General features: G+C 45.2%; 1 protein-coding gene across 3 annotated transcripts in view; it reads right to left on the reverse strand.

Annotated features, from left to right (window-relative positions):
- LOC144484595 (uncharacterized) overlaps positions 1 to 27,805 on the reverse strand; it is a 185,593-nt gene that overhangs the window by 71,731 nt on the left and 86,057 nt on the right. Inside the window, exons 1-2 of one of the 3 annotated variants that reach the window (XM_078203080.1) lie at positions 23,076 to 23,205; positions 16,873 to 18,477 (exon numbers count right to left, since the gene is read on the reverse strand). The exons of 1 other annotated variant lie outside the window; for it this stretch is intronic. In XM_078203080.1, the coding sequence (XP_078059206.1) occupies positions 17,557 to 18,147 (591 nt within the window). In that variant the 5' untranslated portion in view covers positions 18,148 to 18,477; positions 23,076 to 23,205 and the 3' untranslated portion in view covers positions 16,873 to 17,556. Of the gene's footprint in view, positions 1 to 16,872; positions 18,478 to 23,075; positions 23,206 to 27,805 lie in introns of those variants that run through there. One more of the 3 variants, XM_078203078.1, reaches the window with a different exon arrangement.

Below are 27,805 nucleotides of genomic sequence, written 5' to 3' on the forward strand. Positions count from 1 at the left end.
TTGCAACCCTTCCCACAGTCCCCACATTTCCACGGTTTCTCCATGGTGCAGGTGTCCTTGTGTTGCTCCAGGTTTGACCATCAGTTGAAGTCTCACACAGAACAATATTATGGTGCCCTGCTGTGATGGTGCAATATTTTTCCAGGCTCTGTAACTGGGAGGCTCTTTCCACAGTCACTGCATGGGAAAATCTCAGTTGATTTTGTGTGTGTGTGTGTGTGTGTGTGTGTGTGTGTGTGTGTGTGTGTGTGTGTGTCAGTCCTGTTCCAGTCACACTGATGTTTAAAGACTGCTGAAGCCGATAGAACAGAGAAACATTTCTCCTTCTGGATTCAAAGACTGAAGATATTCAGGTCCCGATGAATTGAGTGACTCTGTCAGATGTTGATGTGATGTTTGGTTTGAGATTTCTGTCTGTAAAATCCTCAACTTCTGATATCCTGTAAAAGGAGTTTACAAAGGTTATTACTGTCAGTACAGGATAGAAATTCAGAACAGACAATTCTAGTTTCTATGGAACATTATTTCCTCTCTCATTCCCTAAGAGCTGTAAATCTCCATCCCACACACTCTCCCTCCATTCTCACTCTGCTGTATCTAATATTCACCCTCTGATTGAGGCTGATTGACAGATCCATGCTCACTGCTTCCTGTCCTGGACACACAGAGCTGGAAATCTCCATGCAGGCTGCCAGACAGATATATGTCTATCTGACTGGACTAACAATGTGTGGAACATACCGACTGGATTCACTTCATTCCCTTCAGTTGCTGCAAGTCCCCAATTTCCCCCAGAATGAGAAAAGAAATGGAATGGGGAGAAAAGAAAAAGTGTTTTACTCACAGATGTTGGCCTTTATTAAGGTCAAACCAAATAAACAAACTCAAGTTAAATCAGGACAAAGTAAAAGGGGCAGCTCCCCAAAAGGAGGGGGAACAGCCCGAACAAAAATCAAAGTACAAAGGAAACTTAAAAACATCAAATCATAATGTGAATATTAGGGTCGATAACACACCCCAACCCCTGCAGTGCCCAACGGGGGCGGAAGGCGTCAAGCGCACCCATGGACATCGCATGTTCCCTCTCCAGGGACACCTGGCCGCGAACATAGCCGCAGTAGAGGGGCAGACAGTCAGGGTGGACGGCCCCCTCGATCGCCTGCTGCCTGGACCGATAAATGGCGCGCTTTGCCAGGCCCAGGAGCAGGTTCACAAGGAGGTCGCCATCCCGACCCGCCCCTCTCTGCGAGGGTTTCCTCCGGGTGCTCCAGTTTCCTCCCACAGTCCAAAGATGTGCGGGTTAGGTTGATTGGCTATGCTAAAAAAAATTGCCCTTTAGTGTCCTGGGATGCATAGATTAGAGGGATTAGCGGGTAAAATATGTCGGGATATGGGGGTAGGGCCTGGGTGGGATTGTGGTCGGTGCAGACTCGATGGGCCGCATGGCCTCTTTCTGTGCTGTAGGGTTTCTATGATTCTATTGTCCCTCTGAAGACAGAGGTTCTGAACCAGCCCCTGAAACCACGCCCATTGTGACCCGCCACCGACAGCAGCGCATGCGCTCCGTCTCCGCTGAAACAAGATGGCGGCCGATAACCGGGGCCTGTTCCCGGGATAAAAGCCTGGGAGCTGTAAACCCGGGACCTGCAGGGTCTTATTCGGGCCGTGCGGCCTACAGCGGGTGTTTGTGAAGCCATAGCTCCCTCCCTACCCCGACTCCCGGCTCCATTTCTCCCGCAGCCCCACTGACTCACCCTCTGAAAAAAGCCGCTCCCGCACTCATAGGGCTCCGGGCAAAGTGACACTGCGCACGCTCCAGATATAGCACTGCGCCTGCGCAATAGGCTCCTGTGGAATGAATAGGACACTTTCACACCCGCAGGGGCACCTGGGAATTAAAGGCGTCATTGTCAATCAAAGACAATAATAGAATATTATCTTGTGCAATTAAGATCAATTAATTTTTAAAAATGCATTCCTCGGAATTTGTGCGCTGCCATTCTCTATTTCTAAAATTGATTTAAACCAGTGCTCTCCTGTGGGAATACCCCGAGTTTTTAAAACTTTTCCCACTGGATTCCTCTTCTCTCTCTGCTCTCCTGAAGGTGCTCATGCTGGTTGGGTAAGTCCCACAGAGACTCGTTTCTTTCACTTTCTTTCTCCTGATGCTGAATATTCTGTTTTATGGAACGATACATCACAGATGGAAACCACTTGGCACATCCTGCCCAGTCGGGCTGTCTTTAAGATCTGTCCAATTAATCCCACAGCCCTGCTGGCAGAGTGAGAACAACATCTATTTATACTGTAGCAATGCAGAAGGTGAATGGAAAATGTTTTCCAGTTGCATACCTTTCAGACACACACCCCTAGAAAGATAAATTGGCCTGGTGTACTAAGAACAAAGAAAATTGCAGCACAGGAACAGGCCCTTCGGCACTCCAAGCCTGCACCAACCATACTGCCCGACTTAACTAAAACCCACTACCCTTCCAGGGACCATATCCCTCTATTCTCATCTGATTCATGTACTTGTCAAGACGCCGCTTAAAAGTCAAGACCGTATCTGCTTCCACTACCTCCCCCGGCAATGAATACCAGGCACCCACCACTCTCTGTGTAAAACATCTGCCTCGTACATCTCTTTTAAACTTTACCCCTCGCACCTTAAACCTATTCCCCCCAGTAATTGACTCTTCCACCTTGGGAAAAAGTTTCTGACTATCCACTCTTTCCATGCCTCTCATATCTTGTCGACTTCTATCAGGTCTCCCCTCAACCTCCATCGCTCAAGTGAGAACAAACCAAGTTTCCCAACCTCTCCTCATAGCTAATGCCCCCCATACCAGGCAACATCCTGGTAAATCTTTTCTGGACCCTCTCCAAAGCCTCCACATCCTTCTGGTAGTGTGGCGACCAGAATTGAACACGATATTCCACGTGCGGCCTAACTAAGGTTCTATAAAGCTGCAACATGACTTGCCAATTTTTAAACTCAATGCCCCAGCCGATGAAGGTAAGCATGCCATATACCTTCTTGACGACCTTCTCCACCTGCATTGCCACTTTCAGTAATCTGTGCTCCTGTACACCCAGGTCCCTTTGCCTATCAATATTGTTAAAGGTTCTGCCATTTACTGTATATTTCCTATCTGTATTAGACCTTCCAAACTGCATTACCTCACATTTGTCCGGGATTAAACTCCATCTCTCCACCCAAGTCTCCAACTGGTCTATATCCTGCTGTATCCTCTGATGGTCCTCATCGCTATCCGCAAATCCACCAACCTTTGTGTCGTCCGCAAACTTACCTATCAATCCAGTTACATTTTCCTCCAAATCATTTATATATATTATATATATCCTGTGTGAATTCGCTGTTGTGTCCAAAGACTGGATGGCCCAGAAAAATCCTTCCCACACAAGGAGCAGGTGAACAATCTCTCCCCAGTGTGAACTCGCTGATGTGCACTGAGGTTGGATGAACATGAGAACCCCTTTCCACAGGTGGAGCAGCTGAACGGCCTCTCCTCAGTGTGAATTTGCTGGTGTAACAGCAGGTGGGATGAGATAGTGAATCCTTTCCCAAACACAGAACATAGAACATAGAACATAGAACATTACAGCGCAGAACAGGCCCTTCGGCCCACGATGTTGCACCGACCAGTTAAAAAAAAAAAAACTGTGACCCTCCAACCTAAACCAATTTCTTTTCGTCCATGAACCTATCTACGGATCTCTTAAACGCCCCCAAACTAGGCGCATTTACTACTGATGCTGGCAGGGCATTCCAATCCCTCACCACCCTCTGGGTAAAGAACCTACCCCTGACATTGGTTCTATAACTACCCCCCCTCAATTTAAAGCCATGCCCCCTCGTGCTGGATTTCTCCATCAGAGGAAAAAGGCTATCACTATCCACCCTATCTAAACCTCTAATCATCTTATATGTTTCAATAAGATCCCCTCTTAGCCGCCGCCTTTCCAGCGAAAACAATCCCAAATCCCTCAGCCTCTCCTCATAGGATCTCCCCTCCATACCAGGCAACATCCTGGTAAACCTCCTCTGCACCCTCTCCAAAGCCTCCACATCCTTCCTGTAATGTGGGGACCAGAACTGCACACAGTACTCCAAGTGCGGCCGCACCAGAGTTGTGTACAGTTGCAACATAACGCTACGACTCCTAAATTCAATCCCCCTACCAATAAACGCCAAGACACCATATGCCTTCTTAACAACCTTATCGACTTGATTCCCAACTTTCAGGGATCTATGCACACATACACCTAGATCCCTCTGCTCCTCCACACTATTCAAAGTCCTCCCGTTAGCCCTATACTCAACACATCTGTTATTCCTACCAAAGTGAATTACCTCACACTTCTCCGCATTAAACTCCATCCGCCACCTCTCGGCCCAACTTTGCAACCTGTCTAAGTCTTCCTGCAAACTACGACACCCTTCCTCACTGTCTACCACACCACCGACTTTGGTGTCATCAGCAAATTTGCTAATCCACCCAACTATACCCTCATCCAGATCATTAATAAATATTACAAACAGCAGTGGCCCCAAAACAGATCCCTGAGGTACACCACTTGTAACCGCACTCCATGATGAATATTTACTATCAACCACCACCCTCTGTTTCCTATCCGCTAGCCAATTCCTGATCCAATTTCCTAGATCACCCCCAATCCCATACATCTGCATTTTCTGCAGAAGCCTACCATGGTGAACCTTATCAAACGCCTTACTAAAATCCATATATACCACGTCCACTGCCTTGCCCCCATCCACCTCCTTGGTCACTTTCTCAAAAAACTCAATAAGGTTAGTAAGGCACGACCTACCTGCCACAAAACCATGCTGACTATCACCTATCAATTCATTACTCTCCAAATAACTATAAATCCTATCCCTTATAATTTTTTCCAACATCTTGCCGACAACAGAAGTGAGACTCACCGGTCTATAATTCCCGGGGAAGTCTCTGTTCCCCTTCTTAAACAATGGGACAACATTCGCTAACCTCCAATCTTCTGGTACTATACCAGAGGCCAACGACAACCTGAAGATCAGAGCCAGAGGCTCTGCAATCACTTCTCTTGCCTCCCAGAGAATCCTTGGATAAATCCCATCCGGATTTATCCAAGAACAGATGGCCTCTCTCCAGTGTGACTGTGTCTATGGTTTTCCAGCAAGTACAGATAATTGAATCCTTTATCACAATCATCACATTTCCATGGTTTCTCCATTTTCCCAGCCCCAATGTGACCGTGTCGATGGGTTTCCAACCGGGATGGATAATTGAATCCTTTACCACAATCCTCACATTTCCACGGTTTGTCCATGGTGTTGGTGTCCTTCTGTCTCTCCAGGTTGGATGATTAGTTGAAGCCTCATCCACATACAGACCATGGTGTGATGTTTTTCAGGCTATGTAACTGGTTAAAGCTCTATCCGCAGTCAGTTCACTGGAGCACTCTCACTTGGGTGTATGTGTGTGTCTCAGTTCTTTTTCTGTCACATTGAATTTTGAAATTTTCTTCCACTGACAAAACAGGGAACGATTTATCCCTCCACTGTCAAAAGCAATCATATTCAGGTCATGATGAATCGAATGGCTCTGTCAGACTTTGATGTGAAGTTTAGTTTGAGTTTCCTGTCTGTGACTCTTCCTCTTCTAGTTCCCTGCACAGTGTTTTAAAAAACTGCTTCAGAACAGACAATTTCAGTTTCCACGAAACATTTCTCTGTCTCATTTATCTTGAGCTGTAATCCCCATCCCACACACTCTCTCTTGTCCCTGAGCTGAAATCAAACTCATTGCCCCAACTCCACTCTGAGCCCAGCTCCCTCTCCCTCCAGCTAGATTCAATCCTCCAGACCATGTGCAGATTGAGAGTACAATCAAGGAGTCAATTATTTTCCTTCCAAGTCAGGGGACGTGCAGCCCCACTGACTCTGTTGTTACCACAATGGGCACACGTGCTCTGCTCACCAATGAAACACCACGATGACCATTAACATCGGCCTGTTCCTTGGAAAAGCTCCATTTTATTTGTGCCACAACAGCAGCGGAATTACCTCCTGCACAGGCACAAAGGTATCATCAGTCACAGAAAATAATTGCAGCTGGTGTCTCAAACCTCATTTTACCATTTGCTCTCAGACATTCTCAATTCAATTTTGAAATGCAAACTGAAATCTGGCAAAGTGGGGTAAATTAAACACATTTTAATGGTCATTTTCAGAATGACTATTCCCAAGAATTAATTCCTAAGTCAGTAAATTAAAATTCTCATCAGCAATGTAGACAGCACAGTGGTTAGCACTGCTGCCTCACAGCTCCAGGGACCTGGGTTCGATTCCCAACTTGGGTCACTGTCCGTGTGGAGTCTGCCCGTTCTCCCCATGTCTGCGTGGGTTGTCTCCAGATGCTCCGGTTTCCTCCCATCGTCCAAAGATATGCCAGTTAGGTGCATTGGCTATGCTAAATTGCCCCTTAGTGTCCTGGGATGAGTAGGTTCGAGGGATTCGCAGGTTACATATGTGGGGTTTTGGGAAAAGGGCTTAGGTGGGATTGTTGTCGGTGCAGACTCGATGGGCCGAATACCTCCTTCAGCACTGTAGGGATTCTATGAAATACTTTGGGAGAATTGCTATTTCAATGGGCATTTTCACAAATGCTATAAAATGATTTTTCAAATCAAATTAATATTTTAATGATTAATAAATAAAAAGTATTTAATAAAACAACCACCCAGTGTGGGGTTCAGGATTCTAACTCAGGGTTTCTGAGCTCCAGGAACCACGAACTGAACCAGCCGGGAATTGTCTCCACAAAACTTTCCCAACTCCCTCCCGGGAAAAAGCTGCAAACCCGGGAGCTGCAGCTTTTTACTGGGGGTGTTGGGGCCTCCAGCGAGTGTTTGTGAATCCTCCCCGCCCACCTCCCAGGGTTTCCTTCCTTCCCAGAGATCAGAGTCCTCATTGATTTGAGGCCAAAGTGTAACCTGTTATTTATTGTCCCCCTCCCCCATCCTCTGATGTGAACCATCCTCCAGTGGCTGAGCCAGGATGGGGCCGTTAACCTGGGCCTGTTCCCGGGAAGGAGGGAGGGAGAAGCCCCGCAGCTGCAAACCAGGGAGCTGACAATGATTCTGAAGGGTTTGCGGATCCACAAAGTGTTTCCAAATCCTCCCAGCCACCGCCTAACGCTGACTCCGCTTCTCCGGGACAAACAAGCGCCAAGGACAGCAATGACACTGCGCATGCTCCACATCACAATGCCCGGGGACTGATTGACGGCAGCTCCGGACCAATAGGAATAGGGGGCGGGGCTGGAGGACCGAGCGGGAGTGGCTGGTCCTCCAACCACTCTGAGTGGATGAGGGGCGGGTCTGGAGGACCGAGCGGGAGCGACTGGTCCTCCAACCAATCGGAGTGAATGACGAGCGGGACCTGAAGCATGCGCAGTGCGGGTAATGGCGACGGACGGACGGTTTTAACTCGGAAGCGAGAACAATACGAGGTAGAGGGCGGCGCGCGGGGAATGATAAATGTGGCGGGTGGGTGGAGAGACTTTGTAAACATGTTGTTCAAACCCAAACCCCGGAAATGAACTTCCCGGTCCCTCCCTTTGTACCAAATGGAGCGGCAGCTTGTAGTGTTAGACCCGGGCTGACTGCCGCCATTGAGGCTGCATGTGGGAGGCCGGCAGGGATTGTGATCGGAGAGTGAAGCCCTGACGTCACAATGGAATGGGTGAGGGTGTGACGTCACAATGGAATGGGTGAGGGTTCCAGATGAGCTGAGACTGGGCTGGAGTTGGGCGATGACACTGACATGTGTCCCGGTGGCACAGTGGTTCGTGCAGCTGCCTAACAGCGCCAGGGACCCGGGTTCAATTCCAGCCTCGGGTCGCTGTCTGTGCAGAGTTTCTACATTCTCCCCGCGTCTGTGTGGGTTTCCTCCGGGTGTTCCGGTTTCCTTCCACAGTCCAAAGATGTGCTGGTTAGACGGATTGGCCACGATAAATTGCCACTTGGTATCAGGGGGCTTAACAGGTAAATATGTGGATTGGGCCTGGATGGGATTGTTGACGGTGCAGGCTCGATGGGCTGAATGGCCTCCTCCTACACTGTACTTTATTATTCATTATTATTAATTAATTACTATTCTGATTTACAGCTGTTTCTGAGTTTTAACTGTATCCTCTATTGTGAACACCGAGGCAAAATACTTGTTCCATTCATCTCCCAGCTCCTTATTTTTCATTATCAATTCCTGGACTCACTTTCTATTAGACAGTAAAGAAATGAGGTCGAGCAAGTGACTGAAGTGTCAGTCAGGGAGCACTATTGGAAGCACCAATAGTTTCAAAATAGTTCTGGAAAAAGATAGGACAGGTCCACAGGTCAAGGCTCTAAACTGGAGCAGGGCCACTTTTGTGGACATTAGGCAGGATCGAGCAGATGTTGATTAGGTGAGTTTGTTTGAAGGCAAAGGAATGACTGGCAAATAGGAGGTTTTAAAAGTGTGATATCAAGAGTCCAGGGGCAGTATATTCCTGTTAAGATGAAGGGAAAGAATGGTAAATTTAGGGATCTCTGGCAGACAAGGGACATTGAGGCTCTGGTCGGGTAAAAGAAGGAAGCATACATTGGGTTTAGGCAATCGGGGACAAGTGAATCACTCTGACTATAAAAAGTGTCAGAAAATACTGAAGAGGGAAATCAGGAGGACAAAAAGAGGATATGATATGGATCTGGCAGGGAAGATTAAAGAAAATTCCAAGAGGTTCTGTAGCTATATTAAGAGTAAAAGGGTGGCGAGAAAGAGAATAGATCCCCTTAAAAATCAGTATGGCCATCTGTGTGTGGAGCCACAGGAGATGGGTGAGATTTTTAATGAATACTTCTCCTCTGTGTTTACTGCGGAGAGCACCATGGGTCAGAACATTGAATACAGGAGTTGGGACGTCTTACTGAAGTTGTAAAAAGCATTGATAAGGCCATGCTTGGAATACTGTGTACAGTTCTGGTCATCCTATTATAGAAAGGATATTATTAAACTAGAAAAAGTGCAGAAAAGATTTACTTAGGATGCTACCAGAACTTGATGGTTTGAGTTATAAGGAGAGGCTGGATAGACTGGGACTTTTTTTCCCTGGAGCGCAGGAGACTGAGGGGTGATCTTATAGAGGTCTATAAAATAATGAGGGGCATGGATCAGCTAGATAGTCAACATCTTTTCCAAAGGTAGGGGAGTCTAAAACTAGAGGGCATAGGTTTAAGGAGAGAGGGGAGAGATACAAAAGGGGTCAGAGGGGCAATTTTTTCACACAGAGGGTGGTGAGTCTCTGGAACAAGCTGCCAGAGGTAGTAGTAGAGATGGGGGGAGAGGGGAGGAGGGGGAGGGGATGTCGGAGGGGAGGGAGGGAAGGGGAGGGGGGAGGGGAGGGGATGCCGGAGGGGAGGTGGGGAGGGGAGGAAACCGGGAGAGGGGGGTGGGGAGGGAAGGGGGTTGGGGATTGGAGGGGAGGTGGGGGAAGGGAGGTGGGGGAGGGGAGGGGGGAGGAGGAGCGGGGAGGGGAGGAGGAGCGGGGAGGGGGGGAGGAGGGGAGGGAGGGAGGAGGAGAGTAGGGTGACGGGAGGGAGGGAGGGGGCGCCGTGACCCCACCCTGACACAAAGTACATGTGGGGAATCACTGGATTGGATTGAGAGGTCCTCTTCGCAAAACAGTTTGCTCCCTTCAGGTGGAAAGATTTAGTCTCCAAACTCCTGGGACTTATTCCTGAAATGGACATATGCCCATCCCAACATGCCCTTTCCTCACCCCCCCTCTCCACCTTCCCACCTCCCTGTTCACCTCACCCCATATCACTTCCCCCCCTCTCCATCTTCCCACCTCCCTGTCCCCTTCACCCCCTCTCACTTCCCGATGTCCCCCTCACCCCGTCTCACTTCCCGATTTCCCCGTCCCTTCCCCGTCCATCCCTCCCACCATCTCCCTCCTGTCTTTACCCTGTCCCCCTTTCCCACGATCACCCCTTCCCCAGACCACCCCTCCCCCACCAGCCTTCCCCACTCCTCCCCCACCAGCCTTCCCCACTCCTCCCCCACCAGCCTTCCCCCCCTCCTCCCCATTCCATCCCCACCCTCCTCTCACCTTCCACCCCCACCTTCCCCATCCCTTTCCACCCATACACAGTCCTACCCCACTCCCCTTGGAGAGAACATTCTTCATTAACCGAGGCAAGATAGATAGAAACTAAAATTCCTATCTTGCCTATGTAGGTTTATTATTAAAACTTCACCCAAAGACTTGTCTGTAATCTAGAAACTGTTTGTTCCTCAAACAAGTAAACAACCTTGCTGATATTAGAACCTTGATGTGGAGCATTTGACTAACATGTGATTTTACGCTAATGCAGGGGTGTTACATCGATCACCCCTTTTACTCAATCTATTCATTCTCTCTTTGCTCATTGGCCGAGTCCAAGTTAGCCAACTTCCATTCCCTTTACAATCTCCTTCTCACAACTCGTTTTTAGATATAATTGAAGCAGTGTAATTGGATATAAAAGCAGTGATAACATATAATTGCTGTATAAATTGTATCGAATTAAAAATTCTCAAGCTCTCCCTTCACCTGTATCCATCTTGTAATTTATTCTTATTTATTATTTCTCCCTCGCCTTCATTTGTCCCAATCCAAAATTCCACTTAATTTGTTCTTCCAGTCAGTTTCTCTGGAGTCTGTGTCAGTGCCTTGATCATTTCAAAATGATTTCTTACTCTTCAGGCCATATTAACCATTTCATGTCACGCTGTTAGTCAAGCAGCTGAGAAAGTCCCATTTGAATCATAGAATCATTACAGTGCAGAAGGAGGCCATTTGGCCCATCGAGTCTGCACCGACCACAATCCCATCCAGGCCCTATCCCCATACACCCACTTATTTAACCTGCTCGTCCCCCTGACACTATGGGGCAATTTACTCTGGCCAATCAACCAAACACACACATCTTTGGACTGAGGGAGGAAACCGGAGCACTCAGAGGAAACTGACGCAGACATGGGGAGAATGTGCAAACTCCACACAGACAGTCACCCGAGGCCGGAATTGAACCCGGGTCCTTGGCACTGTGAGGCAGCAGTGCTCACCACTGTGCCACCGTGCCGCCCTTCATTCTTCAGTGCAGCTGCACCATGTACTCTCAGATATTAATTCATTCACAATTTACAAACCACTTCTGCAATCTCACATGGGTGTTCCAATTTCTTATTTAATCCTCTGTTGGAGTCTCACCTTTATAAGCCATCTTCACATATTTTCCCACCTGTTAAATCTTGTCTCTCATTTTATTTTAAACGAGAGAGTGTTCTTTTGTCCTGCTTGTTGGCATCTCTCTGCCCTCTCCCACAAATCGTTGTATTGCATTTGTGGAACATTTATCAGGTCTTTTTGGAATGTGCTGTGTATTTTACCAATCAGTTTCAGAGGATACAGCAGGATATAGATCGGTTGGAGACTTGGGTGGAGAGGTGGCAAATGGAGTTTAATCCGGACAAATGTGAGGTAATGCCTTTTGGAAGGTCTAATACAGATAGGAAATATACAGTAAATGGCAGAACCCTTCAGAGTATTGATAGGCAGAGGGATCTGGGTGTACACGTTCACAGGTCACTGAAAGTGACAATGCAGGTGGAGAAGGTAGTCAAGAAGGCATATGGCATGCTTTCCTTCATCGGCTGGGGCATTGAGTTTAAAAATTGGCAAGTCATATTGCAGCTTTATAGAACCTTAGTTAGGCCGCACTTGGAATATAGTGTTCAATTCTGGTCGCCACACTACCAGAAGGATGTGGAGGCTTTGGAGTGGGTAAATAAAAGATTTACCAGGATGTTGCCTGGTATGGAGGGCATCAGATATGAGGAGAGGTTGGAGAAACTTGGTTTGTTCTCAGTGGAACGACGGAGGTTGAGGGGCGACCTGATAGAAGTCTACAAGATTATGAGAGGCATGGACAGAGTGGATCGTCAGAAGCTTTTTCCCAGGGTGGAAGAGTCAATTACTAGGGGGCACAGGTTTAAGGTGCGAGGGGCAAGGTTTAAAGGAGATGTATGAGGCAGATTTTTTACAGAGGATGGTGGGTGCCTGGAACTCGTTGCCGGGGGAGGTAGTGGAAGCAGATACGATAGTGACTTTTAAGGGGCGTCTTGACAAATACATGCACAGGATGGGAATAGAGGGATATGGTTCCGGGAAGGGTACAGGGTTTTAGTTAAGTCGGGTAGCATGGTCGGTGCAGTCTTGGAGGGGCCGAAGGGCCTGTTCCTGTGCTGTACTTTTCTTTGTTCTTTGTTCAGTTTCGTCATCCTGGATTTCACTGTCTTACAAAGGATGCACCGTTCAATAAATCTATCAGAATCTTCAGAAGAAAGTCTAAAGTCAGCGTTGAAGGGCTTCTTCATCTCAGTGTCTTATTTCCTCCTGTACAATCATAATGCCTCAGATGGTGACTAGATTATCAAATTCAGTTCTCTCAAATAGTTCATGGACAAAGAAACAAATATCTCTAAGAGAAAACTGCCACCTCATTCATCTCATCTGGAATTTCCTTTCACTCAAATGTTCATAAACACCCAAATGTATGGATTCCTTGAAACTACACTTTCAGGAGTTCTGGAGAATGTTTAGAGTCAAATAAATCATGAAATATTCTCATAATGTCTTTAAACTGAAACCAAACATTTCTGTTTGATTCCAGGCATTATAAATTTTGTTCTTTCCCTTAAACATCAGGTAAATTTCAGTTCAAATGCTTGAAATAGCAACTCATGTCAGATATTTATCAACTGCAATAATCAAAAGCAGGCTTGGTGGTTTCCTGTAAAGTCTTTTATTCTCTGCTTTCATTCTCAAAACTGCTGACTTCACTCAGAGCTGGAAACCATCATCACCTGTTTAAAAAAACACAAACAATCCATCTGGCTCTGGCAGGATCCCAGTGAGTTAATGTGTCCAATCATAGGTTACATTAAAAAACAAAGGCTGTGTGGAGATTTATAAAAATCAACTGTCTACGTTTCTGTCGAACCTGGAGAGGTGGGGAGAGGAAACTTGGCAATTGTGTCAATTTACATAATTTTAAAAATCTTCTCTCGGGTTATTTTCTTCTATTTTGCTCAAATTTCATCTCTTTTCTCTATCGTTTTTTGAACACCAATTTCAATTTTCAATATTTGCTACTTAAAGTTGAAAGAAATACTTTGTGAAATATGTTGTTAACCGAATCTCAACAATTTTAACTCAGATGTTTTGGAAAGTTGGAACTGGTTTGCTGCCAAACTGCAGCCTGATCTTTGTGTTTTGGGAGCAAATTGGCCTTCACAATTCTAACCTTGAACAACTTAATTTCAAACCCAAATACATTCCTTTCACATTGTGGTACAGTCTGAATTTATTTCAAACAGAAACACACGGCAGTTCAAATTAAATCAATTTTTATTTCCTTTCCAAACTAATTCTTCGAATCGATGATGCTTTCAAACAACGCCCTGCTTCAACAATTATGACTCAAATGTACAGTATTCCTTCAACTGGGCAAACAAACTTGGAGTAAGTGGTGCAAAAGTCATGGCTACCCTCACACACCGGCATTCCCTTATCACACAGGAGAGGCAGAGGAGAGGGAGGAGTGCTTTCAGTGGTCCTGGTTTTGGAGAAAACAACAACATCTGCTCGTTGGTGACTGATTTGTGTCTCAGGTTGTTTGATTTTAGCTGAACACGGAGAGGTCTGCTTCAGGGAGGTGTCTCTTTGTGGCTGAATTAACTTCCTCAAAGTCCCCACGGCATCTTCGAACTCTTCACTTGATCTGATATTTTCTGACTGTAAATCAATATCTTGTTCCAGAGTTTGGCCGAACAGCAGTAGATTGTTCTGAGCTCCACTCACCCTATCATCTGCCCCCTGTTCCCAATGTAACTAATTGCTGGCAGGAGAGCACGTCTGTCCTGGACAATCAGTTCCATTCTGCAGCTTATCTACCTGAACTCTGTATTTTTTCTCAACTATCAGGCACACAGATATGCACTGCAGTTCAACTTATTCTGGACTTTTCCAACTCTCTGTTTCCTTTCTGAACCATTAGAAAACCTTTCAAGGATCTGCTCGTAATCTCCGTCACATTCTTCGACAGCTCCCAGGACATCATTTGGTCCTGGGATTCCTGTCTCCACTGTCAAACTCTCTGTCAGTCTCATTCTGGCATATTCCAAAGCCATTGTTATCTTTGTTTTTGTGAGGCAGCAGTGCTGCTAACGTGGCATCAGGTAGCACGTTGGCACAGTGGTTATCACTGCTGCCTCACAGCGCTAGGGACCTGGATTTAATTCCAGCCTTGGGTGAGTGTCTGTGTGGAGTTTTCACATTCTCCCCGTGTCTGTGTGAGCTTCCTCCGGGTGCTCCAGTTTCCACCCACAAACCAAAGATGTGCAGGTTAGGTGGATTTGCAATGCTAAATTCCCTCTTAATGTCCCAAGATGTATAGGATAGATAGGTTAGCCATGGTAAATGTGTGAGATTACAGGATTTGCTACCAAATAAACCTGTTGGACTTTAACCTGGTGTTGTTAAAACTGACTGAGATTACAGGATAGGCAGGGGAGAGGGCCTGGGTAAGATGCACTGTTGAGAGTCGGTGCAGACTGGATGGTCCGATGGCCCCTTCTGCACTGGAGGGATTCTATGAACACAGAAGTGGTCAGAATCACTTCACATATCCCAAATTTTAAATAGCCATCACAATTAAAACTCTCTCATGTTCACATGTGTGAGTTTGAATCCAGATTAAAACTCTTACAGGTTTAGCAAAGTCTCCTGGAATCATATCTCCAGTCAGTAAATCTGGCTCCAGGTTCACAACTTTTGTGAAAAAAAAGCTTTAGTAATTACACGTCCTTTATTTAAATCTGTTTGATTTAAATCACAGATGGAAAACCTCAAAACTTGAAGCATTCAACCCACAAATATCATCCACACACAAACAGAGAAACTTAGCATGTGCTTTACAACAACAATAACCAGAATGAATTCCTTAAGTGTTCTTGTGGTTCTGTTTTTAAACTTCCAGAAATGCCTTTAATTAAAGACTCAAGATAAGGTTAGTTCCCTTGAAAGATAAACCTTAACAAATGGAGCCCAAAACAATGATAAAACACATCTACAAAATCCACATAAAACAAACAAAACACACAAGTTCTCAATTTCATTTCAAACAATGAATCCTCAGCATTCTCTCTCGCAGCTATAGCTTCTTAAAGCAACAGAGCACTACAAGCTCACAACTCCTTGATTAAAATAAGATACAAGATCCTTCATTATAACTTAACCTTTTTAAGCCAATTTCCAAGGCCTGATTTTATAAGCAACATCGAGTCTTTTCAAACACATTCCAAACACATTACCACCTGCAAAATCTTTGTTCTTTATCTGGGGTTGAGGTGACAACACAAAATTCTCACAATTATTCCAAATTCCTCCAGGCTTAAAATTTCCTCATTTAACTGGTTCCCATAAATCCTCAAATATAAAATAAAATAGACACACCCAGGTGATTTAAAAACAAATTAACTCTGCTGAAAGGGTTAACTTCTCTACAGTCTAAAGTGGTGGGGAGTGAGCAGAAAAAACTTGGCACACAATTACGTCATTCACATAATTTTAAAAAACTTACGCAACAACGAAACAAACTTCATTTTAAACTTCATCTCTTGTTTTTTTTTATATTCCTCAACCTTATTATTTTAATTTGATCAGTTCTTGTTTGGGATGGGAATTTCTGTTCTTTATAAACTGGTTCACTCGTTTTGTCAATTCTACCTGGGCTCGGAGAATCAGAACCCAGACTTTATCATCCTTATCTTTTTTCTCCTTTTGCCACCACTCCCTCTGTTTTGCAGGAGGGTCGTGGGGATTCCAATCAGACCAAATCATTTTATCATAAAAGTAAAATACTGCGGATGCTGGAATCTGAAAGAAAAACAGAAAATGCTGCAAGATCTCAGCAGGTCTGACAGTATCTGTGGAGAGAGAATAGAGCCAACGTTTCGAGTCTGGATGACCCTTTATAAGAGCTCTTGTGAAGTGTCATTCAGAATCAAAACGTTGGCTCTATTCTCTAATCATTTTATCGCTAAGCTTCTTGTTCTTAGTTTCCAAATGGCAGGTAAGAAACCTTCTGGTATCCACTCGAGCTCTGATTTTTCACTGGCCATGCTTGGGTAAGATTATAACCATTAGAATCTACTCTCAGAGGTCTGCTTTTCAGTCCAGTGCTACTTGGATTATACCGTCACGTCGTTGACTCACGGGTCACAAGTCCCTCACAGTTCTCATCACAAATTGGTGATAAGTTAAGCAATGCCTCAGAATGCTTCTTAACTTCTTAACCAACTACCGAACACCATTTGTTGATTGGTCAGACCCCCTTTTTGCAGATTCGGGTATCTTAGCCGCTGAACACCAGCCGATCGTGGAATAAGTTTAATTCTAACTTATTCTGAGTAAATATTCTCACCAGGTCCTCTGTTGGGGCCCTGCTAAGCAGCTTTAATGGTCCGTGATTGCAGAAACTGAGCAGTCACAGGAATGTGGTCAAGATAGTCCAGTCCCATAATGCCTCACATTCAATCTGCAGTCCTTCAATTATAACAGAATATGTGGCTGTATGTAGCTGCCTCGGCCATGGTCAACCCCAACACTGCCTTCCTGATTCTGTACTCCCATAGTGCCATTAGGGAGGGAGAATGTAGGTGGACACCAGATTGATATATTCCATTCAACCACACCCAAGGTGAGTTATTCCAATTCCTTTATTGTCCAGGACAATATATTCACAATACATTCTTTAAAACAGAAATTAAACATTCTCATTTGATTTCAGGTATTAACATATTCTGTTACTTTGTTCTTTATTGTCAATGTCAGGCTGGGGTTGTTCCCCTTGGAGCAAAGGAGGTTGAGGGGAGATTTGATAGAGGTGGACAAGATTCTGACAGATTGAGATAAGGTGGACAAAGAAAAGCTGTTCCCATTAGCTGATGGGACAAGGACGAGGGGGCGCAGATTTATGGTTTTGGGTCAGAGATACAGGGGGGATGTGAGGAAGAATATTTTGATGCAGTGAATGGTAATGACCTGGAACTCGCTGCCTACGAGGGTGGAGGAAGTGGAGACAATAAACAATTACAAAGGAAATTGGATGGGCATTTGGGAGGTTTCAAACAAAAATGCTGACTAAATATCTCTGAACTTCCTCACACCCGGTCACTCTGTGATCCTTGTGAAATCTGAAACCAGGTATTCGCAACAAGACTCAAAGAGCATCAGCCCACTGGAGGCAAAGTCATGAGACCGGCCAGTCCAGCAGAAAGAAACCCTCTGACCCTCCCCATTGACCAACTGTGAGAATGAACAGAATGCAGTCCTGGATGTAATTGAGAGCAGAAACAGTAACAGGAGAATCCAGCCCCTGTAATCACTCGTGAACTTGCTGGTGTGTTCGCAGGGTAGATAAAACTCTGAATCCCTTCCCACACTGAGAGCAGGTGAACGGTTTCTCCCCAGTGTGAATTCGCTCATGTGTCCGCAGGTGGGATGACTGAGTGAATCCCTTCCCACACTGAGAGCAGGTGAATGGCCTCTTCCCAGTGTGAATTCGCTCATGTCTCCGTAGGCTGGATAAGTGAGTGAATCCCTTCCCACACTGAGAACAAGTAAATGGCCTCTCCCCAGTGTGAACTCGCTCGTGTGTCCGCAGGCTGGATAAGTGAGTGAATCCCTTCCCACACTGAGAGCAGGTGAATGGCCTCTCCCCAGTGTGAACTCGCTGATGTGTCCGCAGGTCAGATGACAGAGTGAATCTCTTCCCACACTGAGAGCAGGTGAACGGCCTCTCCCCAGTGTGAACTCGCTGGTGTCTCTGCAGGTTGGATAATTGAATGAATCCCTTCTCACACTGAGAGCAGGTGAATGGTCTCTCCCCAGTGTGGTTGCGCCGATGAGCTTCTAGCTGAGATGGGTATCTGTATCTATTCTCACAGTCCGCACATTTCCATGGTTTCTCCATGGTGCAGGTGTCCTTGCCTCTCTCTTGGGTGGACAATCAGTTCAAGGCTTGTCCACACACAGAACCCAATCCAGTCTCTCCCCGCTGTGAATGGTTAAACTGGTTAAAGCTCTTTAGTCAGTGCACTGGAACACTCTCACTCGAGTGTGGCAGTGTGTTGGTGCTTTTCCAGTCACACTGATGTTTGAAATCTTTTTAAATCGACAGACTGGACAATCATTTCTCATTCTCGATTCAAAGGCCGATGATATTCAACTCCCAAGGAATATGACTATGTCAGATCTAGACATGACGTTTGAGATTTCGGTCTGTGATTCCTCTTTCAATATCCTGTAAAATCCGAGTTTACAAAAGTCATCAGTGTCAGTACAGGATGGAAATTCAGAACAGACAATTCTAGTTTCTATGGAACATTCTTTCCTATTTCAGTCCCAAAAAGCTGTGAATCTCCATCCCACACACTCTCCCTCCATTCTCACTCTGCTGTATCTAATATTCACCCTCCCAATTCTCCTGAAGGTGCTGATTGAGGCTGATTGACAGATCCATGCTCACTGCTTCCTGTCCTGGACACAGAGACCATAACAAATAGGAGCTGCAGTCGGCCATTTGGCCCATCGAGCCTTTTAAACTATTCAATGAGATAATTTGTTCATCTACCTCAGCATCATTCTCCCCACATTAAACCCATATCCCTTGATCTCCTCAATATCTAAAAACCAATCAATCTCTCTCTTGAAAATAGTTGATGACTGAGGCTTCACTGTCCTCAGGGGTTGAGAATTCCAAATCTTTACCACATCCTTGACTGAAGAAATCCCCCCACATATTCGCTTTTGCTCCATCTTCTTGTCTGTTCCCCATAACCCTCGACACCCTTGTCAGTCAAAGATCTGTCTAACTGGAATATATTCAATGATCCTCAGCCTCCACTGGTCCCTGTGGAAGAGAAATCCAAAAGACTAACAACCCTCTGAGGGAAGAGATGTCTGGAAATATATAACGTAGCTACAGTTCCATATTACAAGATATTCAGGTCCCAAGGAATATGACTCTGTCTAGATGTGACGGTTGAGATTTTTGCCTGTGATTCCTTGTTCAAAATCCTGTGAAATGAGTTTGCAAAAGTCATCACAGTCAGAATAGGATAGAAATTCAGAGCAGACAATTCTAGTTTCTCTGGAACATTCGTTCCTATTTCATTCCCAAAAAGTTGTAAATCTCCATCCGTATCTATGGATTCTATTTAAAAATGAAAGTGGATGGGCACTTGAAGGAAATACTTTCAGGAGAATGGGGATATCGAGTGGGAATGGGACTGGAATGTTATACAGAGAGTCAGCATGGACTCAAGTTACCAAATGGATTCCTTCTGTGCTGTAATGACTTTGTGACTGGAAATGTATAACATCGCTGCAGCATTATATTACAATGCAAGAAATAATAATAAATGTATTTTATTACAGCAACATAAATAATATATCTAATCTGGGTATCATATAATAACACTAGACATATCTCTGTCCTCTATTAATTTACTGTCCCCTTAAATGTCATGATGTGGAGATGCCGGCGTTGGACTGGGGTAAACACAGTAAGAAGTTTAACAACACCAGGTTAAAGTCCAACAGGTTTATTTGGTAGCAAACGCCACTCTCTTTCGGAGCGCTGCTCCTTTGTCAGGTGAGTGGGAATTCTGTTCACAAACAGGGCATATAAAGACACAAACTCAATTTACAAAATAATGATTGGAATGCGAGTCTTTACAGGTGATCATGTCTTAAAAGTTGCAGACAATGTGAGTGGAGAGAGCGTTAAGCGCAGGTTAAAGAGATGTGTATTGTCTCCAGACAGGACATATACCACGACACCATACAACCCTGCCTGGTCTGCATGGCCTCCCCAATGTACCATGCCTCGGGACATCCTTTCCTGCAGCGTATCAGGTAGACAATTTTGGCCGAGTTGCAAGAGTATGTACCGTGTACCTGGTGGATGGTGTTCTCACGTGAGATGATGGCATCTGTGTCGATGATCCGGCATGTCTTGCAGCGGTTGCTGTGGCAGGGTTGTGTGGTGTCGTGGTCACTGTTCTCCTTAAGGCTGGGTAGTTTGCTGCGGTCTGTTTGAGGTTGTGCGGTTGTTTGAAGGCAAGAAGTGGGGGTGTAGGGATGGCCTTGGCGAGATGTTCGTCTTCATCTGTGACATGTTGAAGGCTCCGGAGGAGATGTCGTAGCTTCTCCGCTCCGATGAAGTACTGGACGACGAAGGGTACTCTGTCCACCGTGTCCATCCTCTGAGGAGGTCGGTGCGGTTTTTCGCTGTGGCGGATCGGAACTGTCGATCGATGAGTTGAGCGCCATATCCTGTTCTTATGAGGGCATCTTTCAGCATCTGGAGGTGTCTGTTGCGATCCTTCTCATCCGAGCAGATCCTGTGTATACGGAGGGCTTGTCAATAGGGGATGGCTTCTTTAACGTGTTTAGGGTGGAAGCTGGTGGCCTTCACGACACACGACAGCGCAGAGTTGCTGAGCAGAGACTAATAGCCAAGTTCTGCACACATGAGAATGGCCTCAACCGGGATCTTGGGTTCATGTCACACTATTTGTAACCCCCATGACTTGCCTGGACTTGCAAAATCTCACTAACTGTCCTGGCTGGAGACAATACACATCTCTTTAACCTGTGCTTCATGCTCCCTGCACTCACATTGTCTGTACCTTTAAGACTTGATTACCTGTAAAGACTCACATTCCAATCATTATTTTGTAAATTGAGTTTGTGTCTTTATATGCCCTGTTTGTGAACAGAATTCCCACTCACCTGATGAAGGAGCAGCGCTCCAAAAGCTAGTGGCGTTTGCTACCAAATAAACCCGTTGGACTTTAACCTGGTGTTGTGAGACTTCTTACTGCCCTTAAATGTCAGCCATCTCCTGCCCTTTAATTGTGAACATTTGGAAAGAGACCATCCTTTTAGACAGAAAGAAGATTAACGTTTCAGGGTGGGCAGAATGAATTACAGGGAATAAAAATATATCAGATTTTGTTGGTCAATATAAGCTCAGAAGTGGAAGGGAAATGATCTCCAGTGGAAGAGAAACAATTCCTGAACATTGTAAGACTAAGCTGGTAACTCAGCAGTGAATAGAGTTGTGAAGTGGGAAAAACCTCATCAAGACATAGCTTGCGGAAATAATAGTTAAAATACACCCATTATTAGAGGCAGGGGAAGGTAGACAATGGCAGAGAGCTGATCAGGGAGGGCAGAGGTGAAACAGAGAAATGGATGGCCATTTAAAAATTCATACAAAGCATGGTTAGCAAGTTTGCAGACGATACTAAATTAGGAGGTATCGCTGATAGTGAAGAAGGTTATCAAAAATTACAGGGGGATCTTGATCAGTTGATCAGTTAGAGAAGTGGGCTGATGATTGGCAAATGGATTTCAGTACAGATAATACAGAGTACAGGGGCACAACCTCAGGCTAAAGGGACAATCCTTTAAAACAGAGATAAGGAGGAATTTCTTCAGCCAGAGAGTGGTGAATTTGTGGAACTCTTTGCCACAGAAGGCTGTGGAGGCCGAGTCACTGACTGTCTTTAAGACAGAGATAGATAGGTTCTTGATTAATAAGGGGATCAGGGATTATGGGAAAAAGGCAGGAAACGGGGGTGAGAAAATTATCAGCCATGATTGAATGGCGGAGCAGACTCGATGGGCCGAGTGGCCTAATTCTGCTCCTATGTCTTATGGTCTTGAGTGGGAGTGTTGCATTTTGGAAAGTCAAACCAGGGTAGGACTTGTACAGTGAATGGTAAGGCCCTGGGGAGTGTTGAGGAACAGAGGAACCCAGGAGTACAAGTACATAGTTCATTGAAAGTGGCGTCACAGGTAGACAGAATGGTGAAGAAGGCATTTAGCACACTGGCCTTCATCAGTCAGGGCACTGAGTATAGGAGTTGGGACATTATGTTATAGTTGTATGAGTCATTGGTGAGGCTGCACTTGGAGTATTGTGGACAGTTTTTGTAACCCTGTGATAGGAAAGACATTGATAAACTGGAAAGAGTGCAAAGAAGATTTATGAGGATGCTGCCGGGACTAATGGGCCTGAGTGATCGCGAGAGGTTGGACAGGCGAGGGCTTTATTCCTTCGAACGTAGGAGAATATGGGGGTGACCATATTGAGGTGTATTAAATAATGAGGGGCATAGATAGGATGAACCCACATTGTCTTTTTCCCAAGTGAGGGGAATTGAAAACTCGAGGGCATGGGTTTAAGGTGAGAGGGGAAAGATTAAAAGGGACCTGAGGGGCAACTTCTTCATGCAGAGGGTGGTGTGTACATGGACTGAGCTGCCAGAGAAAGTGGTTGAGCCAGGTTCAAACAGGAGGTTTAAACATTTAAAACTCATTTGGATAAGTACATGAATTGGAAAGGATTAGAGGGATATGAGCCAAACATGGGCAATTGGGACTAGCTGGGAGGGCACCATGGTTGGCATGGATCAGTTGGGCCCAAGGGCCTGTTCCCGTGCTGTATTGCTCTATGACTCTATGTGTTGGCTGCGTCAGCATCTACTGCCCATAACTCATTGCCCTTGAACTGAGTGGCTTGCATTGCTGGGGGATGTGGTAATTTCCTTCTTTAAAAGACATTATTAAATCAGATGGATTTTTACAACAATTGTCATCAACGGACTTCTAATTCTCGATTTTTACTGAATTCAAATTTCTTCATTTGCCATTGTGAGATTCGAACCCAGGGTTCACAGTGCATTGCCCTGGATCCCTGTATTACTAATCCAATAACACTATCACTGCACCATTGCCTCCCCATCCATGGTAAAGGAGTCATAATAGCCCGAGATCCATGGAATCAGAGCATGCTCTGAATTTAGATTAATGCTCACTAACACTCACCCCAAAACAATTTCACTGTTTTCACATTTTAAATCTGCTGCAGCTGAAAAGATCTCAGAGAGATTGGTGTCCAGGAAAAATGTTGCAATCTTCAAATCTTCTCCCTGTAAATGAGGAAAGTTATCGGTGTAATTCAAGGTTAGAAATTCAAGACAGACAAACATTTCTTTTGGTCTGAGTTTGCTGTGTGTAAATCTTTCCCTTCTAACCCCCTGTAAAAGGAGTTTCCAAATCCATCAGCATCTGTCCAGAACAGAAATTCAAAACATTCTCTCCTCCTCTTGCCCGGCACAGAATTACTTCAGCTGGGACAAAATTGCAGTGGAGGCAGTTCAGAGAAGGTCCAGTTGGTTGATTCCTGAAATGAGGAATTTTACCTTTCAGGTTGAGCAGTTTGGGCCTGTACTCTTTGGAGTTTAGAAGACTGAGAAGTAATCTTAATGAAACATCTGGGAATTTAAGGGCGGCACGGTGGCTAGCACTACTGCCTCACAGCGCCAGGGTCCCCGGTTCAATTCCGGCCTTGCGTCACTGTCTGGATGGAGTTTGCACATTCTCCCCATGTCTGCGTGGGTTTCCTCCAGGTGTTCCGGTTTCCTCCCACAGTCCAAAGACTGGATTGGCTGTGCTAAATTGACCCTAGTGTCAAATGCATGGGGTTGCGGGGATGGGGCCTGTGTGGGATTGTGGTTTGTACAGACTCGATGGGCCGAATGGCCTCCTTCTGCACTGTAGGGATTCTATGATTCATATGATATAAGGTGCTTGACAAGGTAGATGCTGAGAGGATGTTTCCTCTGGTGTGGAAATCAAGTAAAAATAAAGGATCTCAAATTTAAGATGAAGAGAGATCTTTTCTCTCAGCGGGTTGTTGATCTTTGGAACTCTGTCTTCACCAGTGAGTATTGGAGGCAGGTCATTGAATATATTCAAAGCTGAGGTTTTGATCCACAAGAAAGTCAAGGGCATGGACGGGGTGGAGGAGCAAAGTAGACATGATCTTATTGAATGATGCAGCAGGCTCGATGGGCCGAATGACGGGCTCCTGTTCCGAATTCTTATTCCGATGTACTTGGATAGCTGCGCATGCGCCCTGCTCCCTATTGTCCCTCTGAAGACAGAGGTTCTGAACCAGCCCCTGAAACCACGCCCATTGTGACCCGTCACCGACAGCAGCGCATGCGCTCCGTCTCCGCTAAAACAAAATGGTGGCCGTTCACCGGGGCCTGTTCCCGGGATAAAAGCCTGGGAGCTGGAAACCACGGGCCTGCAGTGTCTTATTCGGGTCGTGCGGCCTACAGCGGATGTTTGTGAAGCCATAGCTCCCCCCCTACCCCGACCCCGACTCCATTTCTCCCGCAGCCCCACCGACTCACCCACTGAAAAGAGCGTCTCCCGCACTCACAGGGCTCCGAGCAAAGTGACACTGCGCACGCTCCAGATATAGCACTGCGCCTGCGCAATGGGCTCCTGTGGAATGAATAGGACACTTTCATACCCGCAGGGGCACCTGGGAATTAACGGCGTCATTGTCAAAGACAATAATAGAAAATTATCTTGTGCAATTAAGATCAAATAATTTTTAAAAATGCATTCCTCGGAAGTTGTGCGCTGCCATTCTCTATTTCTAAAATTGATTTAAACCAGTGTTCTCCTGTGGGAATACCCCGAGTTTTAAAAACCTTTTCCCACTGGTTTCCTCCTCTCTCTTTGCTCTCCTGAAGGTGCTCACACTGGTTGGGTAAATCCCACAGAGACTGGTTTCTTTCACTTTCTTTCTCCTGATGCTGAATATTCTGTTTTATGGAATGATACATCACAGATGGAAACCATTTGGCTCATCCTGCCCAGTCGGGCTGTCTTAAGATCCATCCAATTAATCCCACAGCCCTGCTGGCAGAGCGAGAACAGTGGATATATACTGCAGCAATATAGGAGATGAATAGAAAATGTTTTCCAATTGCATACCTCTCAGACACACTCACCCCTGGAAAGATAAATTGGCCTGTGTACTAAGCAGATATTAAGGTTCCACTTAAAATTAAAACAGAAGGTGCTGGAAAAATGCAGCAGTCACCGGGGCCGAGTTTATGGTCAAAATGATGGTGCTGAGTTGCCGTTACAAATAACCAGCAATTCAACAAGCCACTCAAAATATTGAATCAAACAAAATTGATCAAACATTGAGCCGAAGTATTCTGTTTTCCAACATGATGCTATGATTTTTGTGATGGTTTTAATGTTCTCACAATTACCTGGTGTAGTGCGGGTTTATTTTATACTCATTCCAACCCATCGCTGTCCATGAAGCACATTACCCCCACTCTGATTCTCCATCCCATCAGAGACAACTCAGTCACTGACTGGAAATTAGGGCTTTTAATGAGAGCTCTGACAACTGAGAATGCACCGTAGGCAGAATCAACCCGAGCGAACAAACCCCAGACAATGAACATTATCCCCCAGACCCGAATATAAAACAGTGAACATTATCCCCCCCAGACCCGAATATAAAACAGTGAACATTATCCCCCAGACCCGAATATAAAACAGTGAACATTATCCCCCCCAGACCCAAATATAAAACAGTGAACATTATCCCCCCCAGACCCGAATATAAAACAGTGAACATTATCCCCCCCAGACCCGAATATAAAACAGTGAACATTATCTCCCAGACCCAAATATAAAACAGTGAACATTATCCCCCCCAGACCCGAATATAAAACAGTGAACATTATCCCCCCCAGACCCGAATATAAAACAATGAACATTATCCCCCCCAGACCCGAATATAAAACAGTGAACATTATCCCCCCAGACCCGAATATAAAACAGTGAACATTATCCCCCAGACCCGAATATAAAACAGTGAACATTATCCCCCAGACCCGAATATAAAACAGTGAACATTATCTCCCAGACCCGAATATAAAACAGTGAACATTATCCCCCCAGACCCGAATATAAAACAGTGAACATTATCCCCCCCAAACCCGAATATAAAACAGTGAACATTATCCCCCAGACCCGAATATAAAACAGTGAACATTATTTCCCAGACCCGAATATAAACCAGTGAACATTATCCCCCAGACCAAAATATAAAACAGTGAACATTATCCCCCAGACCCAAATATAAAACAGTGAACATTATCTCCCCCAGATCCGAATATAAAACAGTGAACATTATCCCCCAGACCCGAATATAAAACAGTGAACATTATCCCCCCCCAGACCCAAATATAAAACAGTGAACATTATCGCCCCCAGACCTGAATATAAAACAGTGAACATTATCCCCCCCCAGACCCAAATATAAAACAGTGAACATTATCTCCCCCGCCCCCAGACCCGAATATAAAACAATGAACATTATCCCCTCGACCCGAATATAAAACAGTGAACATTATCCCCCCCAGACCCGAATATAAAACAGTGAACATTATCTCCCCCAGACCAGAATATAAAACAGTGAACATTATCCCCCAGACCCGAATGTAAAACAGTGAACATTATCCCCCAGACCCAAATATAAAACAGTGAACATTATCCCCCAGACCCGAATATAAAACAGTGAACATTATCCCCCCCAGACCCGAATATAAAACAGTGAACATTATCCCCCCCAGACCCAAATATAAAACAATGAACATTATCCCCCCAGTCCCGAATGTAAAACAGTGAACATTACCCCCCCCCGACCCGAATATAAAACAGTGAACATTATCCCCCCCAGACCCGAATATAAAACAGTGAACATTATCCCCCCCAGACCCGAATATAAAACAGTGAACATTATCCCCCAGACCCGAATATAAAACAGTGAACATTATCCCCCCCAGACCCGAATATAAAACAGTGAACATTATCCCCCCCAGACCCGAATATAAAACAGTGAACATTATCCCCCCCAGACCTGAATATAAAACAGTGAACATTATCCCCCCAGACCCGAATATAAAACAGTGAACATTATCCCCCAGACCCGAATATAAAACAGTGAACATTATCTCCCCCAGACCCGAATATTAAACAGTGAACATTATCCCCCCCAGACCCGAATATAAAACAGTGAACATTATCCCCCCAGACCCGAATATAAAACAGTGAACATTATCTCCCCCAGACCCGAATATAAAACAGTGAACAATATCCCCCCGCAGACCCGAATATAAAACAGTGAACATTATCCCCCAGACCCGAATATAAAACAGTGAACATTATCCCCCCCAGACCCGAATATAAAACAGTGAACATTATCCCCCCCAGACCCGAATATAAAACAGTGAACATTATCCCCCAGACCCGAATATAAAACAGTGAACATTATCCCCCCAGACCCAAATATACAACAATGAACATTATCCCCCCAGACCCCAATTTAAAACAGTGAACATTATCCCCCAGACCCGAATATAAAACAGTGAACATTATCCCCCCCAGACCCCAATATATAACAATGAACATTATCCCCCAGACCCGAATATAAAACAGTGAACATTATCCCCCAGACCTGAATGTAAAACAGTGAACATTATCCCCAGACCTGAATGTAAAACTGAGAACATTATCCCCCCCAGACCCGAATATAAAACAATGAACATTATCCCCCCCAGACCCGAATATAAAACTGTGAACATTATCGCCCAGATCCGAATATAAATCAGTGAACATTATCCCCCAGACCCGAATATAAAACAGTGAACATTACCCCCCCAGACCCGAAT

Source organism: Mustelus asterias, unplaced genomic scaffold (genome assembly GCF_964213995.1).
Source record: "Mustelus asterias unplaced genomic scaffold, sMusAst1.hap1.1 HAP1_SCAFFOLD_116, whole genome shotgun sequence".
Taxonomy (NCBI): domain Eukaryota; kingdom Metazoa; phylum Chordata; class Chondrichthyes; order Carcharhiniformes; family Triakidae; genus Mustelus; species Mustelus asterias.